The sequence below is a fragment of the Aptenodytes forsteri genome, unplaced genomic scaffold, assembly GCF_000699145.1.
Source record: "Aptenodytes forsteri isolate BGI_AS27 unplaced genomic scaffold, ASM69914v1 Scaffold46, whole genome shotgun sequence".
Taxonomy (NCBI): domain Eukaryota; kingdom Metazoa; phylum Chordata; class Aves; order Sphenisciformes; family Spheniscidae; genus Aptenodytes; species Aptenodytes forsteri.
The window spans coordinates 148,972-171,689 of NW_008794774.1; the positions used below are offsets into that span (position 1 = coordinate 148,972).

Below are 22,718 nucleotides of genomic sequence, written 5' to 3' on the forward strand. Positions count from 1 at the left end.
TACAGCCATTGTATCCCCTGTTTAAATCATTATTTGCTTTTCCATTATGTTTTTTTCTTGAATCCATGTCAGGTAGTCTGCTGGAGCTTTTTGATATATTGGGGCACAATCCTCACGCTCTTGCTTTCTGCGGTTTCCTTATGTTTTTTCAGGATATCAAGAAATATCAAAAATAATGAAAAAAGTTTTGTCATTCTTATTTCAGAACTTGCGGAAATATGCAATATGAATATTGGGAGCTTTTTGTAAGTGTCTCTTAGTTGAGAATATTTTCTTTCTCTTTAAAAGTAAAGCATACAATTGAATTGCATAATCATACTCAGTACTTACAGAACTCTGTTTTGGACACATATGATGATAATTTGACTCTTCTCCAGTGGAGGGGGAAGCACCAGTCTTTTTTTTTTTTTTTTATGGTACAAGAGACACAGAACATCTGAATGTTACATTGTGAAGATATGGTTGTCTTAACTAACCTTTTCTTTTTCCCTGTCCTTTTCATTAGAGTTTTGCAGAATCTCCGCTAATGGTACATTTTATGACGAACCTTTGTTTACTTTCAGAGCCCTGGGTTTTTTGGCTTCCATTTTTTTCTGACAATCTGTGTTTATAGAGATAACGTGATCTTGGCAAAACATGTAGTGCTGTATCTTTGCAAAAGCTGGCTGGTATTTAAGATAGGGAACAAGTGCAGAGCTCTCAGGCCATTGATGATTAAGGAAGCATTAAGTAAACTATCAAGCAAGTACATTTTCCTGAATTATAAAGATAAAATGTCAACATTGCTATCATAAATTATTCAACAATATGAAGCATTAAAATAGGGTTTAAAAAAAGAATGTATTCCTTTTTTTAAAATACTTCAACCCTTCTATCAAAGAGTAACAGAAACTGCGATATTTATATATATGGTAATTGAACTCTCAATCATTAATTGATAGGCTTGTGAATGCATTTATATAGTTTTGTTTTTTAGAGTATTAGTATTTAATTAAACTTTCATTTACAGAAATCACTTGATTTCAAATATTTCTGTTGCACTGTCTCACCAGATTGTTGCTTGGATGTCTCTGAGGGTCTTTTTTTTTTTTATTGCATTATGTGACTAGGCCCTGATTCTGTAAGGATTTATAAATGTGATTTAGTTCATGCACAATGCCCATTTGTAGCCTTGTTGAATCTGTATAGGATCTAAGTTGGGGGGGAAAGGAGGGAGGTGTTGTGGGTTTGGGTTTTTTTGTTTGGTTTTTGTTTTTTTTACGGCAGGTTTCTTATTAGCTGGTATAGAGCTTCAGGCTCCGATCTTGCCTAGGTTTTTAGTTGCTGCTGCAATACCAAAGAGAACTTAAATAAAAATGCAAGACATCTTATATAGATTGCACTGTATGGAATTACATTTTCTACAAACAAAGGTAATTCAAAGTTAAGTGCTTCTAAGTAATATTAGTGCTCCAGGTTTCTGTAACTGATGTGTCATTGTAAAGAGCTAGCTTTGTTTCCTCTCAAAACTTTAAGCACTTTTCCAAAGGTGTGGTAGGGGAAACAACACCAAAATCCCCTAGAAACGCCCACACTTTGAGGAGTGAATTTGTACATGAAATTTGCATCAGGTCTGGCCTATTGATATATAATTTCTAAACTGAAGCTGAAAAAGCAGGGTAGGCTGAAGATGAAGGGAGTCTTTCTAGAGAGTCCAAAGGAGACGCTGGCATCTATTGGCTGTTCAGTAGAGATTGCTGATTCACTCTGACTTAAATGTTATCCTGTTTACATGCTGACAGTAATTTCTGCAAAGGGCTAATTTGTTGAAGCACATGTTTTCAGATTCTCTTCAGATAATGTAAAAGCTGGGATAGAAGTACGGGGATAACGTCGTTCACATTTTTGTTTTCACATTTTTGATGATTCTGTCTCAGATTTACTAGTCTTTCCCTCCCCCGCATTTTTCACTGAAAAATGTTACAGGAAACAAGGTCATGTGTGTTTTATCATGCAGCATTATTAAGCAATGTTCTTGTCCAAGACCACTTCACACTTTGCTTTTGTCAGGTGGTGAAAACCGGCAGAGGAAAGAAACCAAAGAGCCCACAAAAGTGGGAGCAGCAGGGGGACATCTTATTGTGAAGAACATAGTGGATCTCTTTTTGTTTTCTCTTTTTGTAGGCAGAAAAGATGGCTGGGGTTGTGATTATATTCTCTGTGGTACTTTACCCTGTATGGTAAAGTGTAAAAGTGTACTTTTAATCTCTAAAGGTAGAGATTGAGAAGTTTGACAGAGAGGAGTAGTCTCAGTCATGATATTCTGGTTGTTGAAACTGGAGACACCTTTTCATCTAGAACAATATAGCAAAGAGGCATGGCAATACTGTTCTGTGCAATTATTTCTCACTATACGTAAGGTGATTGCAGATTTTCTTAATTTGTCTTTGAGGTTTGGGTAACTTTTTTTCTTAAGCTATTCTGATACTTGGCCAGTAATCAGCATCTTTCTATACTTAATTCATTTTTTCCGTCATTTTTTTGATGCTACTAAATTCAAGCTGTGTTGGAAGAGGATAAGCCACAAAATAAAAGTGACTTAACCCACGGAGGGGAAAGAAGGTTTTTAAATGTTGTTTTGACACTTTTTGTCTTTACTTTGGCTCTTCCTCCTTCTGTGTACCTCTTACTTGCCTACAGGAGACTAGCAGTGTCTGCCCTTCCCCCTCGTCACATAATCTTCTGCTCCTGGTTCACAGGAAGAAAATTCTAGCTCTTCAGCCCTCCTGAGTTTCTGCACACAGTGTAAACACATATGACAGTTACTGTAGGGGCAGTAGTTTTACTAACCTCTCAGGAGGGAAGTTGCCAGACTGGGGAAGTGAGATAAGAGGGCAAGAAAAGGGAGATGACAGAATGCAGAAGGAAAGTCCAAAAGGGTTTTAACTTTTTAAAATCCAGGTCTTGGGAAGAGCTTCCTGAACAACCGCGCAAGCTGGGCAATTTATCCTAATAGTCAATGGCAACTGGAAAGAGTTATGACTGGTTTTCCTCACAGAAATGTTTGCTGTGAGAAACCCTTGTGAAGGAAGAGAACCTTGTATTTTCTACCAGGATATAACTCCGCTTGATGAAACTGTTGCATTGTTATTTGCCTAGAAGATACCTTCTTTTATAGACTCAGAGCTCCAGAGCGCTCCTGTAGTTGGAGAGGATAAAGAACTTTGTTGAAGGTCTGACGCCCTTCAGAAGTACCGAACTACGGCAAGTGGTGGGTCTTGGCTGTTCTCTTTCTTCCACAGTTAAGCTGTTGAGAGCAGACATTTACCTGAGAAATCCCTGCCTGCCACAGGAAAAAGGACAGGTCATTGGAGGCTGAGAGAAGAAAAACAGTTTTGAAACCTTTTCCATTGTGATACAGCTGGTGGTGTCTGCTGTGCCACTGTTCAGCACTCAGACTGCAACATGAAATGTGTATGACTTCTGATAGCTTAGTGTAGCCTGCTTGGTTCTTGACAGCATCTGATAAACTGGCATCTGTTTTGTAACTGTTGATGCTAGTCTTTGGCAATGCAGTACTGTAGCAACAACTGTTGGTTCGTGTTTTGACAAATCCCTCTTCAATTATGACGCCTGCATTTGGAATTGCATTTGGAAAAGGATAGCTTGCTTTCTTCAAAAGTGTCTTCCAACATCGCCTCCCCACTATCTCAATCTTGCAATGTTTAAGAAAGTCAAGCAATTTGACAGACTACTTTGCTGCTGTTGTACTTTTTGCTTTTGTTTGCAGTTCCAATATTTATTCTAACCTGTGAGTGTAGCTATAACTGTCATATGTATTCTCTAGAGGTTGTTGAAGGGTTTTTCCCCTAGATGGTGTTTTCAACAAAAATTCCTTTTAATAGAAAAATACTTCTTTCTGTTTCAGTGGTGAGTCGGGATGTTTTTTTCACTTTGAAATGTGACCTTTTTTTTTAACCTTTTTTTATTGTCTCCTAATTTCTTGGTAATCCACTCATAGTTGTTTTTACATAGAAGCCAGTGCTTTGATTGTTCAATGTAGGACAGTGGTTCTCCATTTTTTTTTGTAACCAAAAGCCACCAGGCAGAATGAGACTAGTAGCGAGCAATCCTCAGAAACATTTTTGAGTTAATTTGCTCCTTGCACATAGGAGCATTGGCAATTATTTTATGTCTTTTTGAAAAAAATCAGAGTGTCAATTAAGGAAGACCTATGCTCTACTAATTAACCCTTATTTCATGGTCTGAGCTATTAAACAGAATTCAGTTTTCAATACAGTTCACGAAACAGTCTAGTATGATGTGGCATACTTGTGAAAATGTCACTTAGTCCTAATTTTGCTGCTGTTATCTTTTATTGCATCACTTTAGAAGAATTTGAGATATATGTGTAAGGGAATCATAGGAAATTGGTGACATTTTTCACATACTTCATGCAAAAGATCTTTCTGACCTATTGTGGTTACTTTTCCTATGTCCTCTGTGCATATAAAGCTGTGCAGATAATGGTGGCTCTGAACAGACTAAGGATCCTCAGATGCCACTGTCTCGGGAGATAATCTTTGCCAAAACAATTGGGCAACCATTTGAATTGCTTGGAAATTTTCTGATGAAATAGTCTTTTGCTGAAATTTATCAGCATGGTGAAATTGAAATGTTTTGCAGATACGGACCGACTTTTGCTAAAGTTCTGATGGAACCTAAGCAGAGCTGTTGCCTCTGCACAGGTCTTTGATTTGATTGCTTTTCTGGTAACTCACCTACTTGGCAGGTTACTGTGGTGCTGAGGCTTCTAGGATGTATTGTTCATTCTGCTTTTCTGACAGCACCCCCAGGTAGCTTTCTTCCCAGGATAAACTAGAGCAAGGGCTTCATTCTGTTGTGAAGAATTTAGAAATCCAGATTTTTTTTTAATTCCTAATCAGAATGAAAAGACTAAAATCCTCATACTAACAGCTTCTATCCATTTAGTCCCTGTGTGTCATGCAAGCGGATCAGGCCAGGATCATTACTCTTTCCTTGTGCAAAAGTTCATGGACTCTTGCTGAATTGCTGATACAGGCAGTGGTTTGCCAAGTGAAAACTGTAAGCAAATGTTATCTTTGCTTCTCCACTTTTTTAGCATATGTTTTGTCATTGATATGTTAGTCTGTCATCTTCCTTCTGTACCTGCTTGTTAGTATGTGCATTCAAATTTTGGTGCATTAAAAATCCTTGTGTGATATTAATGTACAGCTGATGAAACAGGAAAATTCCTTTGGAGTCACTTAACTTTTTGCAGTTGTTTCTTGTATGAGAAGTTGTTTTCTTGTGTCAGTTGCTTTACTTTGTGACAGGGCAACTTTTAGATCCCCCAATAGGCAGAGCATGTTAGAAAAAGACCATGAAAACTGAAGACATACTTTTTCTCTACAAAGCATCTTTTAATATGTTTTAATACAATATTTTATGTTTTTGTGAAAGTTGTTTTTAAAGTCAGAACAAATATTACCTGGGAAAAGATAAGAGAGTTTCCTTAATGTAGAAGATGATGCATTTAAAGTACAGATTAACTTTATGTGTAAACTTGGCATCTGTTGTCTAAGCAATGGGAAAAGTTCTCAGTTTTTCCAGATTGCTTAGTATTTTTAAAGGTATTGTTGAGTACTTTGATAAAGTTACTCAGCAGAATGTTTTCTTGTGAATATGTAGTGGAAAGATGTGAATCTGTTGCTGTGAATTTTTTGTGAAATACTAACTGATGTGCGTGTTCTGACTCAACAAAGACTTCAGACTCTCTTGTTTGTCCATTAAGGAGCAGTGGCATTTCTGCACATGCTGATGTTTTAAAAATACCATACTCTATTGCCTGTCAAAGTAGCAGATGCATTTGGTTCCTTGAATTTAGTATACTTTTGTGTTTAAAAAAACCCACCAAAACAAACCTGCATACACAAAGCAAATCAGACCAGATACTCAAGGAATACTGCATGTGGTATGTAGAATATGAATACTATTGTTATCTTTTTAAGATTTTAAAGTTTTCATAGCATAACAGGCCATGCTGGATGCATGTTATGAGAAAGTTCAGTTGTGCTCCATTTGTCTGTATATTCAAACTGAACTGTGAAGACTATAATTAAATACTAAGTATACATATTAAGTGTAAACCAAACAAACTAACCAAAACAATTACAAGTGGGAAACTGACTGACTTTTCTTCGTAGTCTAATCTTGGGTTTAGAGGTAAGAAATTTGTTTTGGTGGTCTTGTAATGAGACACAAGTTCTTTAGAACTTACTGATGTTTTCCCATTACTACTGACTAATGTAAGACCTGTTAGCACATTTGTGAGACTTTCCTAGTCTCTTACCTACAATCTTAACCACCTACCTACCAGTACTTGGGAAGGCTTTCGTGACTGATGTTTACAATGTTAATTCAAATTTCTTGAAAGAAGGATGTGTGTATAAGCAGATGGAAAGTGTGCACATTTTTGTCATCTTCAGTTTACACACGATGTCCTAGTCTACTGGCAATAAACATGTTGAGTTGTTGGGAGACAACCTATGTCTTCAAGGCCTTACTTGTCAATAGAAAATACTATTTTGATCTTTCTTCTCTCTTGCTAGTAAATTGAGTATTCAAGGTACTCAGTGACAGAGACACAATAAAAACTAATTGTACTTGTAGGAATTCTGAAGGCTTGCTGAGAAGTGACTGTTTCAGATTGTAGAAATTCCTCTGCATAACAAATTCTATATTGTGTTCTTTGCAGGTAATGGCAACTTGGAGGTGATGGACTAATTTATTTTGACTGAGTTTCATTAGACTCTAAGTTCATTTTGGAATTGGGCATTTGAATCCTTGTAGCTGCTAGAAATGTAAGGTGGTGTAGACTTGAACAAATTGGAGGGAAAGAGTAAATGGGGGAGCTACGTTGCTGGCAAGATGGTGCACTGTCAGGTTGGTACAGCCAGGAACGTAGGTAACATTCTTTGCAACTCTGCTGCTAAAAGAACAAGTTGCACCAGATGAGACTTAGCCTTGAAAGTGTGTAAGCTGAATAGTTTTATAAGGTCTTGATGCAGATCCTATAAATAGGTATGTCTGTAAATGTGCAGAAGAAAAAGTGGTTGAGTCTCTCTTTAAAAAAAAAAAAAAAAAAAAAAGGAGAGCGAGAACTATGTTACTATAACCACTGTGAGCCTGTTCAGCTTGGAGTTTTTAATCTCCGTATTTCCTTGCATTTTGTCCAGAGCTATGAGCTGCTTATTCATAGCAGCTTTTTCTGTTTGTCATGTGAAGAAGGATAGACTTGATATTAGGCCGCTTAAACCAATTTTTGCAGTTGAAATGCAAGCTGCAGTGTCACTGAGCTTATTCAAAATGTTGCAACCCATACTGCACTGGGCTCTGCTAGGCAGAGAGTAGAAGTTGCTTGAGTTCTTAGCTTAGCCTGGTTTGTCCCATCAGTTCATCAGCAGCTGTCTCATAGCTAATGATGTTATGCAATTGATCTGGAGTTTATGGAAAAACTACACAATTAACTTCAGTCAGGTAAATCTTCATGCAGTTTTGCTCAAAGTCAGAAGCCCAACTGGGAATGTGGAATGCAAGGCAGTTTTGAGCATGGAACAGTACTTTTAAAATAGAAAATAATTTAGAATACTCAGCAATGCCCCTCGGTCTGAAACCTGCATGAGCAGGTGATGGTTCTGTGCTTCGTTTGAAGCTGGTGCTCTCAGATCAATCTGCATGGAATGCATGCTCAGTAGGTCAGTGATAGACTGCTCTGCCCCAAACAACCGCCCCCTCCCCCTCCAGCACTGTAATACAGGTCTGGAAAACTTGCATTGACTGTGCTGGACTTTGGATCAGATCTTAATGGGCTGGCTAGACAGCATTTGAAGGAGAATCCCTGAAGGTGCAAACAAAATACATAGCTGTCCAAACAGGGCAAAACTGCTTATCTCTAAAGCCAGTATTGCAAGGGGAGAAACGCTAATCATTGCCGTAACAGTCTGACTTCAGTGGGGAGAGAAGCTGAATTTACTGCTCATTGAGATGGGTTCTTCTTTCTTGGGGTATTGATGATAGACTCGGTAGACGCAGCACATGGTGCTGAGGAAATTGTGTTGATTACCTTCTCTTCTCTTCTCTACTGTCCAGGGAGATTTCTGTCTGGAGAGTCATGAAATATAAAACTTGTAGAGTTCTCCCATTCTGAATTCTGCCCCTTTTGAACTTCCATTGTATTTTGTTCCCTTTATTCAGTTTTAAAATGCATTTTTGCTTCTCTGTCAGGCCCTTTCCTATGTTGGGAGAGTCACAACAGGGGATGTATCATTTTCTCACTGGTGCAGGAAGCTGCTGTTGTGCTTAAGTGCTTTCAAATGGTGTTTCTTGCAACCACAGAAATGTTGTGCAAAGAGAGCAAGGGTGGGTGTGCCCTTGTCCTTCCTGCTACAAGACACTTGGTGTTAACTTCCGCTTGAAATGAGTGGCTGTTGTCAGTTTTCAAATAGAATTAATTGTTCTCGCTAAAGGGAGTGTTACTACATGAAGTGAACATAACATGTCTCTTTTTGTAATTACTTTTCCTTTCTCGTTTCTCTTTTCTTCATGTAATGCTATCAATCAGTTCTTAAACTGATGCTGTATTCACAGAAAAGAAAAAACATGGTGAGTGCAAAAAAAAATCAGTAATTATATTTCAAGTCAGGTGTCTATTTCATACACCAATTTCTTGCTAGAACTGAGAGGCACTCTCAGATAGTACCAAAAATGTGTTTTAAATTTTTTTTTAAAAAACCTAAATTTAAAAAGTTCTTGGCAAAGAAGACAGGAATTTGGGCAAATGAGATAGGAGTGGATCACTCTATCTGAAGCTAAACACAGATGTGAATTCTTAAATAATGATGCATTATGTATTGTTCACAGCCATTAACTTTTTTTAATATTAAGTGTGTTTTTATTGCAGATACATTATGTTCCACCACTGCTTGTGCACCTGCTTTGTCTGACCTCCTGTGGATACCAGCAGCAAGCGGGTGACTTGTGATGTGCTTATTTAAAGGGTTTCATCAATCTCATGTTTCACACAGAGATTTCTCAAGTGATAAAAGGTAATTAACAGTTGGGGATTTATCGGTAGTGAGAGAATGCTCTGATTTTTGAACCTCTAAAGTTGTATGTTTGAAGTGGTATGGCTTAAGATCCTAGCCCTGGAGGTTTCTCTAGAAACCCAGAAAAAAAAGCGACATAAACTGAAGGTGGGGGAGGATTATTTTCAAGAAGAGGGTTTAGAGTTTGCAAAACTAGTAGAGCCCATAGCTCAAATTGTTCGTAAGAAGAAAAAAATGTTGTTCTGAATGGGGCTGTGAATGCTGCATATTATTAAATCATGAGGATTTTTTATGTCCTCCACATTTTAATGAAATTTCTTGCATAAGTGGTGGTTTTCAATCTCATTAACTTCTTCCTGGTTGACATAAAAAGAACCATATAAATTAGTGCAGCCCAGTGTGGCTGGTAAAATTAATCCTCAACTGGGTGCAGTGGAGGTACAGACAGCAACAGAGAATTGCATGTAAACATGTTGCTGGTGCTTGTGGTTAGAGCAATATGGGGAATGATTAATCTCATCCTTTAGAAGCTGCGACTTGAAATATTATCCAGATTAGGAACATTAAAATAATCCTATTGGATCAAATCCTCTGTTCATCAGTACCAGAATCAGATATTTTATAGTTAGTAGCTTTCATCTCCAAATCAAGATGTTTATATTCCATCCAGATTTTGTTACACTTTCTTGTTATGTGTATAAATGGACAGGCCATTTGTCACTTTCACTGAGTCTCAATTGTGTCAGACGTCCACTTTCAGATGCATGTGGACCTGGTACATAGCTCCTTTTTGGCAAACAAGTACCTCTGTGGTCCTGTGAGTAACTTACCTACAAAACTCCCATTCTGGGTATATTAAATCCTTTTATACAGCTATGGGAATTCTTTACATGAACATTTACATGCTTTACACAAACACAGAAGTTGTTTTGAATTACAGTATGATAACAAATCTGTTCTGTATACACCAGGAAATGATACTCATATGTTCTGCAAACAGGTAGATTAATGTCTCCCAGTATATTTAGTCTCAAATTGCTCAACTTTCACAATGGTCAGAAGAATAGGTCATATTTTAAATACTCTGGATGAACAGCAATTACATTTTTTTGTCATGTTTAATGTTTCTGTTGTGCTGATGCAATGGTCTCTGGATGGAGCAGAGAAGGGAAAACCAAGTGTGTCCAACTGGAGGCTTGTCTACTAAGAAATACAGGTGACAGCAGTTTTGTTAATGATGAGCTCTTTCACTCCACTGGTGAGTGGTGACCATGTGTTCAAATTACTGCCCATGTGAAGCTCTGTCCATAGAACTGGTTTACTTGCATGTATAGGACAAAGGACAAGAAAATGAGATTTCTATTTTTTGGTGAAGAAACTAATTTAGGGATATTTCTTGCTTTCACCTGTCTGTTTCATCAGCACTTTGGCATAAAAGACAAACTTGAAAATTATTTAAATTGAAGTTTTTACACAAATATACAACTAGTATCTCTGGAGATTCTTCACATTGTCACATGGAACCTTTGAAATTAGTGCAACAAAAAGAGCAGAGTATTCTGTTACAGTATTTACTTGGCATTTTTTACTGCACTTTGTGATATTCCACATTCTTAGGTATGATTAAGCAAAGTTCCCTTCTTGGTTAATGGAGTTTTTTATATAGAAACAAGGAGGGAATTATGAGGTTTTTTTGAAATGGCAAATGTGTTTGTAAATATACAAACTTTATGAAGGAGAGCTAGGCATAAGCATGTCTGTTTAGTTCACTTTTGAAATTGGCCAGGTTTTCAGTTAGTTGTATAAACAATATTTCCATTCAGTGTTGGATAGACATAATATCAAGTGACCAAGATGACAGGATCTGTCCATTCAGATGAAGGTTTGTATTCAACGGAGGGTTAATATTAGAGTATTTTAGAAAAATTACTGTGGTAATTTAAAGAAGGCTTCCTCTGGACATTAAAGCGTGAATGTTTTGTATAAGCAAGTGGTAGAGCACAAATACTACATCCTACATATTGTTGACAGAGGTAGCAAGGAATCTTTTAAATATGATGTTTCTAGTGATGTGGTGGTTATTTTCTTCTAAGAAACATGAATTCCTTGATGGGTTAAGAGAAATGCATTTTTTTTCTTAATTGAACACTTCCTTGTTACCTGAAAGCACAAATCTCATTTAAAGGTGGCTGGCTCTATGAATGAGGAATAGGGAATCCATATGCCCCCCTAGATCAGGGCCCAAGGAATGTAGTGAGGGACACTTGCACCTAGAAATTCAGATTTATAGGTCTGCGATACACTGGCTCTTTGTGTTGCTTAGTTTGGGAAATAAAATGATGCACTTTTCTCTTGGTGATGGTGTCTTTTTTCTTTTTTGCTTTCCCCCAGAATTACCATCATGGTAGCATAGTTTTATCCTCCTGTGTGTGTAATTGAATATTTTTGTCTATTACATAGCTCATGAAGTTAATATTTTCCTCCTTTAAGGTGTTCAGCCTTTTTTTCTGCTGACTTAACTGTTCTGATCCATTTCTGTAGCACAAGTCATCTTTAGCCCACATAAACGTATAATCATACACTCATCCTTTCCTCAGTAATTGTAGTTAGGAGCAGAAAATTTTAAAAAGTCATGTTCCAAACAGTTCTTTTATGATAAAGCAACATAGTTCAATATAAACAAAATCTGTTGGAAATGGCACTTTAAGAATGTAACACCCATCTGCCTATGCAAAACAATAAACATATTTTTAAGTTAACAGTAAGTTAAGTTAAACAGTAACATTTTCATGTTCAGTATCTTTATTAACTGTTCAATATCTTCATCAATGACTTACAGTGGGATTGAGTGCACCCTCAGCAAGTTTGGGGATGACACCAAGCCTAGTAGTTCAGCTCATGGGCTGGAGCAAAGGGATGTCATCCAGAGGAACCTTGGCAGGCTTGAGAATTGGGCCCATGTGAACCTCATAAAGTTTAACAAGGCCGAGTGCAAGGTCCTGCACCTGGGTTGGAGCAATCTCCAGTATCAGTACAGACTGGGGGGTGAATGGATTAAGAGCAGCCCTGCAGAGAACGACTTGGGGATATTAGTAGATGAAAAACGAGACATGAATTGGCAATGTGCGCTTGCAGCCCAGAAAGCCAGTTGTATCGTATAAAAAGAAATGTGGCCGGCAGGTCGAGGGATGTGATTCTGCCCCTCTACTCCACGCTAGTGAGACCCCACCTGGAGTACTGCGTCCAGCTCTGGGCTCCCCAGCACAAGGAAGACGTGGACCTGTTAGAACGAGTCCAGAGGAGGGCCACAAAAATGATCAGAGGGCTGCGACACCTCTCCTATGAGGAAAGGCTGAGAGAGTTGGGGTTGTTCAGCCTGGAGAAAAGAAGGCCCTGGGGAGACCTTATTGCAGCCCAAACCATTCTATAATTCTAAAGAAAATCAAATCTTTATAACTTGTGGCTTGTTTAGACCTATTCTGCATTTTCAAAATATGAAATGCTGAATTCTAGGTGGTAGTTATTTGGAATCAGTTTTAATAAAAGCAAGCCTTATAGACTGTGGTCAAAGCTTTTATCATAAGCATGGATTATACTGATGAAATTTATGGTGGAGTCACAGAAGAACAACGACATTCTTTGGCTGGCTTTTGGAATATGCTGTCATTCTCACTTTTTTTTTTAAACTTGTTTTTTCATTATCAACTGTGTGTGGTTATATATTGAGTTATTAGTCTCTTTTTTCTTTGATTACATTTATCAGAGGATTTTTAGCTTGAGTTCCTTATGAATAGACTTAAATGATTATTCTGAAAGGGAGAGGACTTGGAAGTCCTCCCATTTGTAGATACTGCTTACTTAAGAGTCTCACCTCAGTTAACATGTTTTCTTTTAAGTGTCTGCTTAAGACTAAAACTCAGCTGAATGGTATTATTCCTACCCTTCTCTTCATCAGTGCCAGTTTGCGACCTAGCTAGTTGTTTTGTCTTGTAAGTTCTCAGTGCAATCTTTGCGTTTAAACTGGGATTATAATGAGTTGCACAGATATCATTAAAGTTTGGCTTTCAGGTTTAACTAGCATGTTTCAATTGGACAGGTGAGCACACACTCTGTAAAATCCAGTGAGAGGTAATAAATCCTCTAGTTGGACTCCCAATTAATATCTTTGTTTTTCCTGTCATAGTGTCTGTTATTTTTCAGACGGGCTATATAGTAAATCAAAGAGAAACTCAACTTTTGGTAAACCTTCTAAGCCATTCTCTTGTCTGCAGCTGTTAATGTTTTTCCTGTGTCAGAATGGTACTATCATTAAATAGGAGTATTACAAGCAAAACCAAGTACAGTTAGTCAAGAAGTACTCCTTACATTTCTTTTAGGCAAATGCTCTGAACAGAACCAAAACAAACAATGGCCTGTCTTACAATGACAAATATGGAAGGTACAGCAACTTCTACTGTCCACCAGAATGGTGACATCCATGGGAATACCAGTGCACCCAAGCAGACAGAACCATTGCTTCAGGTGTACCTTTATCATTCTCCTGGGAAGACAGGAGGAGATTACCTTCAATTTCCAGCTGGAGAATATGTTGCAGAAGAGATTTGCGCTGTTGCCTGTAAAGCCTGTGGTAAGTATATACATAACTGTTTTGGTAATGAAGGAGTGAAATTCAGCTTAATGCAAAGAAGTTTTTAATAATCCAGAGCTCATCAAAATGGTGGCATTTTAACTGAAATGCTAATCTCTCTGTTCTTTCAGAAGTAATCAGTATCAGAAGTAATTAGCACTAGGCTGCAAAACCTGTTCCTGTCGAAATGGTTGTGAAACTGGGATTATAATTGGGTGATTGCCATCTTTTTTCAAATAATTTGAGGGTATACTATCCTTTACCTGGCAGTCGACTTTCATTCAGCTGAGATATAGTTTGCATAGTTAACTCACAGCAGGAGCTGGAAATAGCTTGAATCACTTTCTGATGCCACCCTGCAAAACAGATTGGTCCTGGAAGTTATGCGTATATTGTCTATTATAAATGCTTAATCACTTTGCAGATGGAAACTGTTCTGTTAGATGTAACGTGACTGCTTGTGTGTGCGTGGTTAATGCTTTTTGTAATTGTTTAGGAAATAAAGTGAGTAAATGACAGGGTAGTAGATTTGAAATAAATAAATAAATAAAATATGTTTATATCTAAGAATGCCTTTGAATTGTTACATTTACCCAGAGTTTAACCTGAACAGGTGCTGATTCCCGTAGTAAAATAATTCAAGCATGCATTTTGTGCATGCGTCTTTCTTTCATTGCAAAAGTAGGTTGAATTTGTGAATAAAAAAAACCTAATTCCAATAAACCACCAAACCATTCTATAATTCTAAAGAAAATCAAATCTTTATAACTTGTGGCTTGTTTAGACCTATTCTGCATTTTCAAAATATGAAATGCTGAATTCTAGGTGGTAGTTATTTGGAATCAGTTTTAATAAAAGCAAGCCTTATAGACTGTGGTCAAAGCTTTTATCATAAGCATGGATTATACTGATGAAATTTATGGTGGAGTCACAGAAGAACAACGACATTCTTTGGCTGGCTTTTGGAATATGCTGTCATTCTCACTTTTTTTTTTAAACTTGTTTTTTCATTATCAACTGTGTGTGGTTATATATTGAGTTATTAGTCTCTTTTTTCTTTGATTACATTTATCAGAGGATTTTTAGCTTGAGTTCCTTATGAATAGACTTAAATGATTATTCTGAAAGGGAGAGGACTTGGAAGTCCTCCCATTTGTAGATACTGCTTACTTAAGAGTCTCACCTCAGTTAACATGTTTTCTTTTAAGTGTCTGCTTAAGACTAAAACTCAGCTGAATGGTATTATTCCTACCCTTCTCTTCATCAGTGCCAGTTTGCGACCTAGCTAGTTGTTTTGTCTTGTAAGTTCTCAGTGCAATCTTTGCGTTTAAACTGGGATTATAATGAGTTGCACAGATATCATTAAAGTTTGGCTTTCAGGTTTAACTAGCATGTTTCAATTGGACAGGTGAGCACACACTCTGTAAAATCCAGTGAGAGGTAATAAATCCTCTAGTTGGACTCCCAATTAATATCTTTGTTTTTCCTGTCATAGTGTCTGTTATTTTTCAGACGGGCTATATAGTAAATCAAAGAGAAACTCAACTTTTGGTAAACCTTCTAAGCCATTCTCTTGTCTGCAGCTGTTAATGTTTTTCCTGTGTCAGAATGGTACTATCATTAAATAGGAGTATTACAAGCAAAACCAAGTACAGTTAGTCAAGAAGTACTCCTTACATTTCTTTTAGGCAAATGCTCTGAACAGAACCAAAACAAACAATGGCCTGTCTTACAATGACAAATATGGAAGGTACAGCAACTTCTACTGTCCACCAGAATGGTGACATCCATGGGAATACCAGTGCACCCAAGCAGACAGAACCATTGCTTCAGGTGTACCTTTATCATTCTCCTGGGAAGACAGGAGGAGATTACCTTCAATTTCCAGCTGGAGAATATGTTGCAGAAGAGATTTGCGCTGTTGCCTGTAAAGCCTGTGGTAAGTATATACATAACTGTTTTGGTAATGAAGGAGTGAAATTCAGCTTAATGCAAAGAAGTTTTTAATAATCCAGAGCTCATCAAAATGGTGGCATTTTAACTGAAATGCTAATCTCTCTGTTCTTTCAGAAGTAATCAGTATCAGAAGTAATTAGCACTAGGCTGCAAAACCTGTTCCTGTCGAAATGGTTGTGAAACTGGGATTATAATTGGGTGATTGCCATCTTTTTTCAAATAATTTGAGGGTATACTATCCTTTACCTGGCAGTCGACTTTCATTCAGCTGAGATATAGTTTGCATAGTTAACTCACAGCAGGAGCTGGAAATAGCTTGAATCACTTTCTGATGCCACCCTGCAAAACAGATTGGTCCTGGAAGTTATGCGTATATTGTCTATTATAAATGCTTAATCACTTTGCAGATGGAAACTGTTCTGTTAGATGTAACGTGACTGCTTGTGTGTGCGTGGTTAATGCTTTTTGTAATTGTTTAGGAAATAAAGTGAGTAAATGACAGGGTAGTAGATTTGAAATAAATAAATAAATAAAATATGTTTATATCTAAGAATGCCTTTGAATTGTTACATTTACCCAGAGTTTAACCTGAACAGGTGCTGATTCCCGTAGTAAAATAATTCAAGCATGCATTTTGTGCATGCGTCTTTCTTTCATTGCAAAAGTAGGTTGAATTTGTGAATAAAAAAAACCTAATTCCAATAAACCACAGATATTAAACTGACTCTCTTTCTGTTCCTCATGCACATGTGCACACACACACATGTACACAGAGTTTCTCCATATCTTCTTCTGGGCTGTCAGTAGTACAAGGCTGGATTTGTCTTCTGGCTTTCCAAGTGCCGCATTTCAGGTGCAAATGAATTGAAAAGAAAGGCTCATAATTCCAAATCTTTCTTTTCCAGTGGGTCACAAATATGAAGCTGCTGACTCTGATTGTACATTTTATTATCTCCAAACATCTTATACTCTTGTGATTTTTGTCTTTTGATTGCCAGACTGTTTTTAAATACGGTTTTAATGACTTTACTTTTGGGAGGGATCTCAGTTTTTTCTGTGCTGTTGAGTGTCTTGTTCTGACTGAGTTGCATGCTGTGAGTTGGTAATTTGCTTGTATATGCTAGGTTTACAAAGATTCTTCTGGGTTTAAGTACTGTTGTTCTTTGGACTTCTTTAGGCGTGGCAGAGTCTGACTAAGATCCGAGTTTATAGAGTTGCTCTTCATGTAATATGAGAGCTTTAGGCAGATAAGCACATATAATGAGTTCAGCAGAAGCACTCCCTGGGATTCATTCTGGGAGACCATGAGGAAGCAGTATGGTATTTAGAGGTTTGCAGAGTTTTAGCTGTGTGAGATTCTGCTGCTCTAATGACCTTGTAGGTCTGAGTTTGAGAAACGGACCTGGGAGTGTTCTTGAAATTAAGATATCTTTTTGATGGTGACTCAAATCAAGATCTTCCAGATATCTTCCACTGTGTCCCCAAGATTCTTTAGGCTCTTTCCTCCAGTTGAAGGAGAAAAAAAAAAAAGTGTCTTCCCTCTTTAGAAAATATGCCCATACTCATTTCTGTAATAAGGATGGATTTCTTAACACTGGTGCCCATGTTTTTTAGGCTTCAGTTTTGCCTCTGTTAGGTTTGTCAGCTTAGTTCAGACTCTCAGGTACAGCATCTAAAGGTTTACAAGGCCAGTGGGGGCGCATGAGGTTCTTCACTTTCTGAGTGTTAATGTGGTATTGAATTTTTACATTAGGTGATAGTTTTGGGTTTTTTTTTTTTTTAATGGAAATGAACACTGTTGTAGTCACTGAGGGTATTGCTGAGGGAGTGAAATAGAGAACAATTTTACTAGATAGTGGTGGGGAAAAATGCTTCTTTGTTTAACTTAGATAGTCATGTACCAACTTGCCAGAATATTAAACTGATGAGGGTTTGTATCCATCAAATTCAGTATGTTCAAAATAACGTGGTCTTTGAAAGAATATACTGTATCATCAACCATAACATCAGGTGCCTTGCTTCCTTTGCTTCCTGTCTGACTAGGGTTTTTTTGTGATAGGGGAATAACAAATCATCTGAACACAAATTTTTCAGTTACCCTTCTAATGAATCAGTTAGTTAAAGCTCAGCTTCCAGAAAAATCTCCCAACTTAGTCTGAATTCACTGGAATAGTAACTACCTTGGTAGTTTGATTAGCTGTTTCTACTGTTATTGCTGGTCTGTCCACTTTTTCTTCCTTTTTCACTGGTTTGAATTTTCCTTGCTTCAGTTTTCAGACGTTTGTTCAAGTTATGTTTTTCTTCTCCTTTCCCCATCACCACCCCTAGGGAGATATAACCAAATTACCTTTAGGTCTTCTTTTTTGGTAAAACTTAAATTGATTTCTTTAGCTTGAATGTCATAACTTTTAATTTTTTGGCTGTCTTCTGCACTATCTCCAGTTTCCCAGGAAAATGTGCAGCCCAGGCCATGTATGATATTCTTCTCACCCACATCACAAGCATACAAAATCCAATTCCTGCTAATCTACAAATCCAATTAGTCTTGTTTCTCGTGACATCATCTGAAGACTTTATACTCTATTGCTTGTTTTGTCAGACCTCACCAATTCTTCTCAAGGCTTCTAGCTTTCTGAGGTACCAGTTTCTGTTTTGCTGGTATGGCTAGTACCTAGCTCCTAGATGTAAATTAAAAATAGTTTTGTATGAATAGTATTCCTTATTAAGTTGTTTTTATATTTGTTTCTATTGTTTCAGCATTCTTCACCAGAGTTTCTAAAGTGTATCGGTAGTGATTTATGCTTATTTGTATAAATAAAGTGTTTTATCATGTTGAGCCTTTGTCCTTGTAGAGCTGAGGTAGACAAAGTCCTCTGAAGAGTGGTTTCTGCCTGGCAGCTACTATAGCAGTATTGTACAACCTTTTTCTCAAAGGAATTTGTAACTTCATTTCTTTCTAAATTGGTGGAAAAGGCTGAGAAGGCTGCAGGTTTTTGTTCTCTTTCATAACAGTTGTTAGTGCTTAGATCATGAGGTACCACTTCTTAGTAGTTTCTGTTTTTTCTAGGAGGTTTTGTGGATGTACGGCAGAACACGTAGGTCTGCAAAGCCTATACAGTCAAATAATGTTTATGTTGGCAAAACTCATCTTTCGGGAGTTAGCTGTGAATCAGAACACTTCATAAAGAAGAGAGTGGTTCAGGTAGTAGGCATGTCCAAAATATAACAAACTTGGTAATTGTTAATGAACTTTCTCTATCATCTCAGCAATTGTTAGATCTATTGATAGCAGAGATGGTTACATCAAAGTATGACTGTTATAGGTGGCAAGCAGGACTGGATCTAGGCAAACATCAGCAGTCACAGAGACAGTCTTGTTATGTACCTTTTACACAGTTCAAACAACTGAAGGTTTTCCAGTCTATGCGGACTCGACTTTAGATCTGTCGTAGATGGCGTGTATTGGCGCTATAAATATTAGTCTGTCTAAATATTGTTCTGTAGTTGCATGCCAGTTTGAGGCATGCATGCAGAAGCTAAGCCTTTTCTTATTTTATTTAAAAACAACTTTCAATTTTTGGAAAAATATAATAAATACGAAACTTTTTGTAGGTTCTTTTTTTATATGGAAAACTGTCTGAACATGAAGCTGAGTATCTGACCAGAAATGCAAGAATAAATGAAGTGTCTTGAAATAAGATTTAAATTGACTAGTCAGTGTCATGGTTCAGCTCTTGAATGTTAACTATTATGTTACTTGCCATGTAAAAAATTATAAATGTCACACCAAAAACAAGGGAAATCTTTGCTCTCAGCCTAAGAGAGAAAGCAGTATTAGAGAAACTAACTGATGGTGGAAATGAAATATGATGGAGAAATTGTTCTAGAGGTTACAAAATCAGTGTGTTAGATGTGTCTTCTAAATTCAGTATCAGAGACTTGTTTTCCCAAATCATGATCTTAAACCCTTTTGTTTTCTCCCCTCTCTCAAATGATCTTAAATGAAATTTCTCTTTTAAGCTGTTTTCAATGTGTTTACATTCAGTTTATAAAAATATCAAGCAGTCAAGGCCATTTGAACACAAGTAGTAGTAATGGTTCAGGAAGGCCACCAGAGCTGATGTGTGAGAGTGATAACGCAAGCTTGATGTGATATTGTACAGAATAAATAAATGTGATTGTTTACAGAGTAACTATAAACTTTGTTTATAATTTTAGTTTTACTCAAAGTGTAAATTATGAAAAAAATCTAGAAATATGTGTTTAAAAATTAGCAGGTGTAATTGAAAAATAACGTGAACTGAATTTTGGTGTGGTGTAGGTAAATCAGATACAGACTACTGGGAACATCTGAAGTCTTCGAATTTGAATCTTGGATGTATTTATTTGTATACAGAAAGAAGGATGTTTTGTATACTATATTAGTGTAACTACGCTATACCAATAATATTGCAATAAGATACTGCCCACTCTGTTGTAAGTGGTTTTGAGAATTTTTATCATCTGATATAGTAATTAAAAAAAAAAAAACAAAACACAAAACCAAACAAAAAACAACTGTGGACTGTACACTGTAACTTACCAGAATAGTGCATTATACACTAGACCAATATTACACGGAAAAATAATTTTCTTTTAGTTAAAAACAAAACAAAACCAAACAAAAAACAACTGTGGACTGTACACTGTAACTTACCAGAATAGTGCATTATACACTAGACCAATATTACACGGAAAAATAGTTTTCTTTTAGTTTTTAAACTAACAATTTGTTGATTTATTCTATTGGCTGAATAATATGAGTAAAAAATAAATGCATCACTTGTATGTATAATCCAAATTGTTACTGAAGTAAAGTTAACAAAGTGAAGATATTGTTATATTACACTAGGCAAGTGAGTTTGTAAATCACAGTTAAAACAGTTACAATTATAAGCAAGGCATTGCTTTGGTGTTAGCCAAATAAATTTGTGTCATGTTCTTGAAAATCTCAATAGATTAGTAGTAATGTATGCAGAGTATGCAAATGTAACTGTAACATTTAAATAGCACACTAAAAAATGTTTTGGCAAAGTCAACCAAGGAGCACAGTTTTGTTTATCATCTTGCATTTCTGCCATGGCTTGTCCCCCTGGTGTATATGAACCCTAAATTTCTGTAGGACGTATCTGACTATTTATCTACTTTCTGACAGGCTTTTCTGATTTCCCCCCTCCTGTTAGGATTGTTAAACCCTGAAATCTTAACTTTTTAAATGGAGCTAGAATCCCAAGAGGGAACCAGTTTGATAATCCTGACTGGGTTGCTGAGTTACAGGCAGCTAGCAGTTAACAGACGACCTTGAATTTGTTGGATTCTGTGGTTTGGTTTTGGTGGGTTTTTTTTTTTATTGTTGATACTCTGAAACTCCACCTAGGAACCTTTTAATTCTCACCCATCTGATTTGCAAATAGATTGGAAGTTCCATGGTACTTTCCTTGAAAACTGCTGGTGCCTCCCAGAAAGCCATACCGTAGCAGGGAATTTTTAATTACTGTTTCAAAACATTTAATGTGACTAAGCACTGACAGTGTCTGCAGTCAATTAAACATTTTCAAGGGAGTGACTGTGTTGCATAATGCGATGATTGTGATGATCTGTAGTACCTCTTTGCTTGTATGGTTCAGAGGAGATTCCTTGTTAGTAGCTGGAGAATTTTAAGCAGATTTATCCTTAACATGCTGTATTTCCAAAATTCACATGGCTCAGAATTATCATTGCTTATAACTGCCTATTGTGGGTTTGGGGTGGTTGGGACATTTTTTGGGGGGAGTTGGGTTTTGTTTTCTTTTTTTCTTAAGTGATAGCCTTTCCTGAAAATCTGCACACACCCCCACCCCCTCCATCCCTCCACCGCCCCCCCAAAGGTGAGGAATGGAATAGTCAGAACTCTGGACAATTGTGTTTTGCCAAGAAAGGAAACGTGGGCTTTGATTAACTACTCAGAAAATGTTCTGTTGACAGGATAGCGACATTGAATGTGGTGTCAGAGTTCTGTAAGCCTTCAGTTTGTATGAAAGATGGGGGTAAGAGATTATTTTTATGTAAAAAAAGCCAAGCAATTTTTCGTCTGGTATGTGCAAGACTTGGTAAGTTTTAGATTGTTTGCTTGACAGTTGTATGTGAGAATTGACTAATGTTTGTATTGGATTTTGAAAATTGGAGATTTTTTAATTGTTTCTAATTATTAACTCCCTGCAACTAATTGCTTTCATCTGTACATGTCTAGTGATTTATTAATGAGCTTGAATTGACAGTTTCATAAGACACTGTTTCTACTGTGGACTACACATGGCTTCCACATTTCATAGTGGTGTCATGGCTTTTTGTGATTTACAGTTTCCGTTTTTATTTTTTCTTTACAGAGACACATTACCTAATGAAAACATACTGTATGGGTGAAAGGGTACCTAGTGCCAACAAAGGAGGAAATATAGAAAAACTGTATTTCCATAGCTGCTTCAGGGTAAATGAAGTAATGTGACTTGTCTGGATGTGGAGCTCTAAAATCATAATAAGGAAAGGAAGAAACTACTATGCAAATCATTCTTTTATTAGACTTGAGGTAGAAGTTTGAGGAATAAACTTCTGCTGTGTTACAGCCTTTCATGATGTTACCTGACAGTCTGTATAGCATGATGAAGCTCCTTTATTTAGCCTTATGTACTAAATAAAGTACTTGCCAAGAGATAGTAATGTTTTTGTCTTTGCAATAGCTCAGAAAATTTAATAGCCCTTGCTGGAGAAGCAAAGCAGAGAATAATTCTGCTTTTTATGTCTGAGTCGCTGTCTCCTCTCCTAATTAATCATTGATTGATTTGATAGCATGGTTAGTGCAGTGCAGAAATCCAGGGGAGGTTTTTAGTATAGAATCATAGAATCATTAAGGGTGGAAAAGACCTCTAAGGTCTTCTAATCCCACCGTCGACCCAACACCACCATGCCCACTAAACCATGTCGCTAAGCACCTCATCTACACGTCTTTTAAA

At 37.0% G+C, this 22,718-nt stretch overlaps 1 protein-coding gene across 3 annotated transcripts in view; it reads left to right on the plus strand.

Annotated features, from left to right (window-relative positions):
• Positions 1 to 2,784: 2,784 nt before the first annotated feature.
• The window catches only part of JAK2 (Janus kinase 2), a 64,186-nt gene continuing 44,252 nt past the window's right edge, over positions 2,785 to 22,718 (plus strand). For 2 of the 3 annotated variants that reach the window (XM_019470761.1, XM_019470763.1), the window contains exons 1-3: positions 2,785 to 3,250; positions 8,963 to 9,107; positions 13,484 to 13,734. In XM_019470761.1, coding sequence (XP_019326306.1) covers positions 13,515 to 13,734 — 220 coding nt within the window. In that variant the 5' untranslated portion in view covers positions 2,785 to 3,250; positions 8,963 to 9,107; positions 13,484 to 13,514. Of the gene's footprint in view, positions 3,251 to 8,962; positions 9,108 to 13,483; positions 13,735 to 15,426; positions 15,674 to 22,718 lie in introns of those variants that run through there. The other variant, XM_019470762.1, reaches the window with a different exon arrangement.